Source organism: Pteropus alecto, unplaced genomic scaffold (genome assembly GCF_000325575.1).
Source record: "Pteropus alecto unplaced genomic scaffold, ASM32557v1 scaffold3, whole genome shotgun sequence".
NCBI classification, from domain to species: Eukaryota; Metazoa; Chordata; class Mammalia; order Chiroptera; family Pteropodidae; genus Pteropus; species Pteropus alecto.
The window spans coordinates 67,329,567-67,338,873 of record NW_006442484.1 but is presented as its reverse complement, the minus strand read 5'-3'; the positions used below and the strand labels follow the sequence as shown (position 1 = coordinate 67,338,873).

Genomic DNA, 9,307 nt, shown 5'->3' with positions numbered 1-9,307 from the left:
GTGGCCGTGAGGTGGTGACAGTGGCAGGAGCCCAGGTTGGTGGGTGGGAGTGTGCCTCTCGGAGGCACAGTGGACAGGATAGTGCTTACTTGCAGTCGTGCTTCTCTATTTCAAAGTGGGGGTTGAAGTTGAGAACAATCTTCTGGTTGGGTTCGGGGGCATAAACAATCCACTCGCAGTTCTGGTGGGAGGGGTAGTCCTGGGGGTAACCTGGGGAGGTGATGTAGCCAGCATCTTTGGAATTCAAACGACCTCCACAGGGTGGGTCTGAAAGAGAAGGCAAACAAGCCAAAGAACTTCAACTATGTTACAGCATTTTTTCCCTCTCCCTGTTTCTCTTCTCTACCAGCGGCTGATTAAAACTGTTTTACAGACCTTGTATGGCAGTCGAGAAGACTAACCTACTTACTCATTCACTGGAAGAGATTATTTCAACTCATCCTCCCCTCCACTCACCCAGCTAAACACACACACACACACGCACACACACTTCCCAAGTGAAAATATTCTAGAAAATGGTCGTAAATACAATTACATGCTGAGATTAAAAAAACAAAACAAAACAAAACAAGAAAGCTGCAAACTTAACATGCCTCCCTGCCTTTTCCTGTCTCCCCTCCTTTGCCCATCTTCTGCTCGTTCAAACCTCTCATCTCTATCTTTACCTCATAAATCCTTCATGTTCTCTGGTGTCTCCCAGCCCAGCCCAGCCCAGGCAGCCAGAAGTAACGGCTCCGAGAATTGACAATAGTGGTTTTGTGGTGCCGACCCACAAGCAAGCCTGGTAACAATTACATGTGATGCAGAGGAAGCATTTTCAGCTTTGGGCCAGAACAGACCCTGGAGGGTGATTTCAGCTTTTTTTTTTTTTTTTTTTTAAGAAAGAAAAAGCAAAACCCCCAAACACTTAATTCCACATACACCACAAATTTGATTTATTATTTCATTATACACCACGTGGAAAAATCTGCATCGGAGAATCCACTGGCTCTGACCTCAGAGTTTTGACAAAAAGTGCTTTGTGCTGAGTGGACGGCTGTGTTTTTTCCGTGCTTTCTGCCCGAAGTCCCTCCTGCATGGTCACCGCCACCAGAGTGTGCTGCTGCTTTGTCTCGTGGTAACCAGCCCTTGGAAAGGCGGCTGCAGGGGAGCAGCTGGCCAACTCCTTCCCAGCACTGCCTGGCTGGAGGTAAACAGCTTCGGGCGTGTGCCAGGAAGGAAGGGGGCGATCTTCAAAGGCAGAAAAGGTGGGTGATGACATTTGAAGAATCTCATATATTTGGGAGTGAAGTTCTTTAATCCCCAGGAAAGGGTTCCTGGGACATAGGGGGTTTTGCTTCCTTCCTCAGTAGGACAGAGGATGGAAAGGCACGAGAGACCTGGAGATGTGCAGAAGCCTCTGGGAGATCTTCCGGAGAGGTGTGCCTCTCTTAGCATCAATCACGATTTAATATCGCCATCTGCATGGAGCAGCATGGGCCCGTGAATTATGTATTAGGGCTCAGCAGCCACCAGACAGGACAGGGCCTTTCTCCTGTGTTCATTCTTTGAGGGAAAGGGTCATGCATTTTTTAACTCTACAGGTGCACTTCACTATTCCCCCCGCCTGTTGGCATTACTGTCTTCCAGACCTCTGCTTTAGATTACCAGCCTGACAGGCTTTAAATGCATAAAAGATGGGTACACTGCACAATGATGCTTGGGACACACAAATCCACACAAGTAGCCTTTTAGGCATCGTGCCTCTAAGAGCTCAAACTGTGCTGTGTTGAACTGCCCAGAATCTAATGGATTCAGGTTCCATTTCCTACTGGGTGGAAAACAAAAGCAGGCCATTTCCTCTGGCTAGCAGAGACCACATCATCCTCTGACTAATGACCCTGCACCCTCCCCAGTCCAGGAGGACAATGGGCCCAGCCCTCCCAGCCAGATGAGGATGAGGCCAGCAGTGAGGACTGGTGCCACCAGTTCCTCTGCAGCCAGTCTGGAAGGTTTTCCAGGTGCCCACACCGCTCACCCCTGCTGGGCACCCAACATTTTAGCAAGTCAAATGGTGGTCTTTTGGTCCTGGCTTGCATGCGTGAAATAGGACTGAGAGTGGCCCTCTGAGAAGGCGGGAGGTGTGAGGACTTGGACCACCCACTGTCTTACCAAGCTAGCAGGAGAGGAGATTTTCTACTAAACTTTTAAGAAAACAAGAATTTCTTCCCCTCAATCCCACCCTGCCCCCACCCAAGTTTAAGCTTTTGATAATTAGAGCAGGCACACATAATCAGCGAGAAAGACAGGAAAGTTCCTCATAGGGAGGTTTCATTTCTGATCCACACCAACAGCCATCATTTGCCAACTTAAGAAAAAATTTAAACTATATATATCTCATAGCTGATAGTCTGCATTTTCTGCTGGTAAAAATTTACTTCACTCCAAGAAAAAGGAGTCAGTCGCCCATTTCTTTTTTTTCCCCCTGTCCTTTATTGAAGAAAATCAAGGCACTTCTTAAAATATTTGAGAACTCATTAAAACATCTGCTTTGCTTGCATGTAGTTAGCCTTTTCAATATCCAAACATTTATAAACGCACATTCTTGTTTGGATGGCACTCACACTCAGAAACACACACAAACATAGATACCGAACATACATCGGGTACACACACATATTAGAAATTCACACTTTAGTCCTGTACACACTTTCACACTCTCTCACAAAATATCACACATCATTTGTGCAGACATACATCCACCAGGATAAATCAGAATTTCAGTCTCTTTGTTCCTTGGAGAAAACCGAATTCTTGAAAAATATCGGTACAATTTGTAAAGAAAACACACTTAATCATTCTACACCTCCTCTTGATAATTGATCTTTCCTTTCCAGGTTTTGGAACCTTCCATTTCTTAAATGCAAACACGCTCCCAGGAGAAACGAGCTGGGCTGTGTCTTCTGAGGAGCTATACCATCCATTCCTTTGGAGGCCTTTATAGTGTTCCAAAAGAAACAGTAAAAACGCTCTGTGTCCTGTTTCAGAGGGGGTCCAGCCCAGCTAAAAGAGAGTTGAACTCAAGGGCAAATCCCTTTAGGCCAATGCGCATTTACCCAAGGGAAACTGACCCTGTTGAAGTCTGAACTATGGAGCCTGTTTGGTGAGCTGACAGGGGACTTCTTTCTCCAATGCTTTTGTGAACCCTTTCACCTAGGGCAAATTCACTTCCCAAAGAGAAGCAGGCAAACCCAGGCCTGGACTGTTGAGAGCAGGTTTTTCTCCTACATCTGGGAAGGAAGCCAAAGAGATGGGCCAGGTCAGGACAGAAAGAGACCTCAAACAACAGAGGGGATGGGGGAACGAAGCGGGTAATGGGGGTCAAATATTTGGTGATGGAAGGATGCTGGACTTTGGGTGGTGAGTACACAATGCAATATACAAACGAGTATTATGAAATTGTACACCTGAAACTTACATAATTATATTAACCAATGCTGCCCCAATAAATATAATTTTTTAAAAAGTAATTTGAGATAGAGAATATTAAGTTCTAAAGCCACAAAGTTCTGATTCCTCCCCTACCCGCCGACATAATAACTACTTAGGTGTTTTTATTTGACATATAAAATGTCAGATTATTTCTGACATTTCTCTCTCTCTCTGTTGTCTTTCTGTCTCTGTCTCTCTGTCTCTGTCTCTCTCTGTTTCTCTATCTTTCTGTCTCTCTCTGTCTCTCACTTGATCGTGGTATATAATCTTTTTAATATGTCTGTCTCTGTCTCTCTCTCTGTCTCTGTCTCTTTCTCAATTTTTCCTCAGATGCCCTTGATTTGCTGGTGGACTAAGCACCATCTGATGCTGCCCAGGGGTAACCTGGCCTTGGATCAGGTAAAGATATTTTGCACCCACTCACAATTCTAAAGCACTCTGCCAGCCTCAGAAGAAACTTGCCCTCCTACAGAACGTAGTTTCAGACAACACACTGGTTCCTTGCAATATTTGATTTTTAGGAAGTACTAAGAAAGAGTAAGAGAAGACCTTTTAAAAAATCTGATCTGCCTTCTAGGAAAAGAAACTGGAGTTGTTTTAAAGGAACACTGTATGGCTTGAACTCGACAATAATTTTCGTGAAAAACTGAAGCCTGACTGTACTGAGGACTTTTAAATGATGAGAATCACAACAGCCAGAGATACCAGGCAACAGCCTGCTGGCAGCCCCACCACAACAGAACAATCAGATCACTTAAGGTGTTGTTAAATGTGGGTGTGGGTCTGGGGTCATGGGACAAGGTCACCAGGAAGGGGAGTAGGTGCTGATATTAGCAAGGAGAGAGGCACAGCGCCTGGATTCTTGGCGACCTTCCTGGGTCTCAGCATCCTAAGCTATAAATCAGTGAGTGGATTGTATTAAGTGTGTAGTTTTCAAAATTCTTTTTAGAGATGTTTGTTTGTTCATTTTTCTTTTTTTTTCCCTTCCTTAAACTTAACTCTACCCAGAACTTCAATGTGCAAAGCAGCTCAAAGTGGAGCTCTTCTTGGGGATGGAGGGTGGCCAGAATCTGTGACGTGTCCGGGCCTCAAAGTCCCGCCCCTCATCTCTGAGTCCCTTTTCCGTAAGCACGTCAGGGCTTCCTGAAACAGGGTTTGAAACCCACTGAACCAGACCTTAGCTCCCTTGTAACTTTAAAATGCCATGGAAAAGAGAAACAGTAGAAGGATTCGAAGATATCTATTTTTTATATATACCTGAGGGCACTTGGTGGAGAAAAGTAATTTGTCTCATTTCCCCTAAAAATAATACATTTTATTTACTTTATACTTTATCCTTTATCCACAGCATAATCCCATCCTATTCCTATTTTCACAACACTGTTTTCACTTAATTATTAGTAGCAAGGCAATGAAGAAGCTCTTTCTCCTACCTAAAAAGAGAAAGGGTTGTCACCTTGCCACTTAACTGGTAAGAAGCCTTGTATTCAAATATGTCTCACCACTGGCAAGCTGTGTGACCTTGGGTAAGTGAGTAAGCGACTCTGAGCCTTCATTTTCTCATCAATAAAATGAGGAGAGGGATTCTAAAGGTCAGTTCCAGTTTTAAAATGTAAAGTCTATATAATGAGGTGGGGAAAAGATCCTATTACCTATAAATGAATCAAAAATTAAAGATTCTCTACCCTCCTAGACAACAAGATATTTATTTAGATGTTATTCCCGTTTCATCTGCTTTAGGTAAGCCTAAAACAAAACTCCAGGATTCTTCAGATGCACATGTCTGTCTTGCATTATGGAGAGTTCAAATGTCTCTTTTAATCACATTAGCTCTATTGACGTGAGTTTCTTTTCTTAACTGAGTCTGTGGCTGCGTATTTATAAATATTATGGATACACAGTTCTGTGTGTGAGTATGTCAACAATAGTGATGCATGAAAGACCAAAAAGAGTTTCTTCAAATCCCTCACCCAAATCATTACAGACCTCTGCCCAGGGTTTTAACCAAATTTTGCTCAATAATGTGGCCTAAGCTGCTTTTTAAGAGTGTGTGTGTGTGTGTGTGTGTGTGTGTGTGTGTGTGTGTGTGTGAGCTGAAGCTGGATTTTGTTTTATTCAAAGCGACTTCAGCCTGTCACAAGACAGTCTCATAAAATCTGTATCTTGGCTTATGTTGGGAAGAAATGAGCCAATCCATCAGCCCAGGAATGTGACTGTTTGACCACTTCCTAAGGCAACTGGGAAGGGATGCAATCTATTCAATTTATGGGGCCGAGTGGCAGTGAATGATGCACTCTTGAAGGCACAGCAAATGGGAATCTCTGTGAACTTCTGCAGTGATGAAGTTCAAAATCTGAATAAAAGAATCTCTGGGAGGGCAGGAAGGAGGGGATCAGAGAGTGGAGGGAGGAAGCCAAACATGAGCATGGAAAAAGGAACAAGGCACACTCCCACTTCTAGAACACCTCCAATGATTCGCCAAGGAGAGAACTGGGAATTGGGTCTGGAAATGGAGCCATTGGAAAGTCTCTTCTCCTCAATCTGGATTCTAAAAACAAACCTTCATTGAATCGTTAAAATGTAAGTTTGATGTGATTACCTCCCCTGACCTCGAATCATGCCACCTGTGGTAACCTTGTTATTTGTCATCTTATATCATAAACAAATGCAATTCCAATAGGGCAGCCAATATAATATCATTAGCTTATATTTATGTCCACTCTTTTCCAGCCCTCATTGCAAATGCAATTTTGATGCCATTGATGAGAGATCTGGGATTACAATTCCTGACCATTTCGACAGACATTTGGGGAAGGAAATAGAAGAATAATAATTTTGAGGTCTCTCCAAAAACCAAAGAAAGAAAAAAAAAAGGTAACATAATATTTTTTTCATTTATTTTGATTAACTGAAGGCTTATGTTGAAACGTCAATGGCTCCCCATTGGTTACTAAATGAAATTGAAACCCCTTAGCCTAGCAATTTGGGCCTTACATTTAGCCCAAGCTACTATTTCCAACCTTATTTACAATTATTTCCCTCAACACATTCTAAACTGTAGCTTCTGAGTGTTCCTCAAATAAATCCGGTGTCCGTTTCTCTGTTCCCACCGTCCCCTTTCCCTGGTACGCTTTTCCAGCTCTAAATCTCATCTATTCTCTCAATCCAGGCTCAGCTGCCACCTCTGCCTTCCCTGATGACCCGCACTAGTCGTAGAGTTTCTCCTCTCCCTATCTCAAACCTTGGAGACTGAAGCTCTTCAGTATCTTCTCAGGTGTGTGAGAACTCTGAACGCCCTTATCCATTTGGCTGGACCACGGCAACGTGAGGGCATGACCCCTTTCTGACTCATCTTCAGGAAGCCCATCAGGATCGAACCCAGAGCCTTTCCCAAGCATCAGACTCAGTGAGGTTTGAGGAACTGATAAATTACTTACTAACAGGTTAAAGTAACACCAAAAGTATCAGTAGGTATCATAAATTCTAAGAAAGCTTTATCACAAATTATTCTGCTTCTCCTGCTACGACTCTTCCTTCCCAGCCCACAGCTGCTATTAAGTGGGATTTTTTTTTTTTTAGTGGTGAACTGAGTGTTTAAACAACTTGTTTAGGATAACATTACCTAGTCATAAGTAAAGGCAGAGTTAGTATGAACTAAATCTCCCAATACAGCCTAACCTCAGATAATAATGATGAAGTTCCAAAGATACTTACATTTTAATTCTAGTAATGGTAAAATGATTTATTGGAGGGTTTTCTTGCCCCCTCACTCCAGCCCCTACCTTGCCATAGATAAGTTCTAGATATTTGTTGTCACTAGCACCAGGAAGATGCAAACTATTACTTGATCACTAAACTGTTGGCTGGTAATGAACTGTCTCTTGCTGGGTTTCTAGTGTACTTCTCTCTACCCATTCCACATTTATTTTAAAGATTAAATGACTTCAGAATAGGCTTGAAAGATACCAGATACCCTTCTCCTCTCCCCTTGGTCCCCAAGATATGACTTTTGGGCACATATGTTTCATTTTCTCCCTTTATCAAAACAATTATTATTATCACTCGGTCCAGTAATTTTAATTCCCTTTATCTTCTTCACTGAAAGACTGGCCAGAACAGAACGACTAGCTATCAAAGGATCTTTGGACGCAGTGAGGCAGGTCACAACTGGACATGCGCATTAGGCAAGAAGCAGCCCCAATCACCGCACACCACCCGGAGAGCTCTCTTTGTCAGTCCCAGGGTCCCTCCCTTTTTTCTGGATTAGATCATGACTCTTTTATGAGGACCCAGAGGGAAATGGGATTATTAAGAGTCTTGCTGGGTAAAAGCTATTTTGTCTTTATAACGACTTTTTTGAGTTCAGCTGCTGAGAGGCCTTAATGCTGGAGTAGAAGTTATTACACGTTTCGTGGGGTGGGGGGAGGGAGAGCACCTTCAACACTGGGCTCCCCACTGAGCACACTTTCCTGATGAATGATAGAAGAGGAGAAATGGAAAGGAGAAGGACTTAAAATAAAACAAAAACAAAAACAAAAAAACCAAAACAACAACAACAAAACGCAAAGAGCTGTAAATCTGAGATGAGAACCCAGCAGAGAATATCCATCTCTGAAGAACTGTGTTGAGAGATAATCTGACGCTTATAAAACACAGGCAAAAGTTTAGTGGGGTAAGAGCTGTGAGTGATAATTATTTACTTATTAAAAAAAAACTCATAAAAATAACATAAACTTAGCACAACGGTTATCGTGTACTTTCTGTGATTATGAGATACAGTTAACCCCACTGAAGCTGTTTTGAAGATTAAATGACTTCAGAATAGGCTTAAAAGGTACTAGCCAGTATTCTATGTAATCTGTCCTAGCACAACAACCCTGTGAAGTAGGTATGATTATCAAAGACATTTATAGATAAGGAAACTGAGGTACAAAGAGATGAAGTATTCTGGACCACAGAGCTGGCAAGTGGCTGAGCTAGATTTTTAAGCCAAGCAGTCTGGCTCCCATGCTTCAGAAGCTGGAAAGCCCAGTGAAGGTCTCCCCAAAACTTATATGTGACTCACTTATTTTGTGGCATTTAGGAAAAGACAAATGTTTTGCCTGTTTTGAAAACTCCTTTTTCTTTTCCTGTGCCAGTAATCCGTCTGTGTGGACAATGAGAAATGTGTTCAAGGCTGGAGTGTGAGAAAGCTGGAAGCACTTAACACCTTCTCCACTCCCTGAACACACAGGCACCCTGCTCCTTGTCATCCTGGCTCTCTTTCCTGTGGACTGGAAACCAAGGTGTGTGTTTGGGGGTGTGGTGAGGTGGATAGGATGCTCAGGTATGAAACGCTGTGTCACAACACCGGAGGGTTTTTTGTTGACAACTCCCATTTTTCTCCTTTCTTCTCAACCCCACTCTTAGTTTATGCTAAATGCCACGCTGTTATTGTTCTACTGGATAGGAGCAGCATTTTCAGAAATGGGGGATTTATTTTTATAGCACAGCTGGTCTGCCAAAGGTCACATAATTTGGCAATGTTCCCAGTGGTTAAAAATTAATTTCTCCTTATTAATACAACCAAGGTCCCATAGGATCGGAGCTCAGCCTTATCTAAACTTGACAGCTTCCTAAACCTTTAGAAGATGCTTTCTCCTGGAGGGCCAGCCACACTGCAAGGCCACTGTGTCTAGGAATCCAACCCCACCGAATCCTGTTAGGTAAGGAAACCAACAAACCTCTAGGCTATTTCTCACCAAAGCAGGCTCTCCAGGACAAATTTCCACAGTATTTCCCAGGAATGGGTTAATTAAAAAAAAAAAAAAAAAAAAAAGAATTTTTTACACGGAAA

The 9,307-nt window shown here is 42.8% G+C and overlaps 1 protein-coding gene across 6 annotated transcripts in view; it reads right to left on the bottom strand.

The window, feature by feature from the left end:
- NRP2 (neuropilin 2) overlaps positions 1-9,307 on the bottom strand; it is a 117,027-nt gene that overhangs the window by 99,422 nt on the left and 8,298 nt on the right. For all 6 annotated transcript variants that reach the window (XM_015596591.2, XM_006921380.3, XM_025039274.1 and 3 more), the window contains exon 2: positions 90-267. In XM_015596591.2, coding sequence (XP_015452077.1) covers positions 90-267 — 178 coding nt within the window. The remainder of the gene's footprint in view (positions 1-89; positions 268-9,307) is intronic.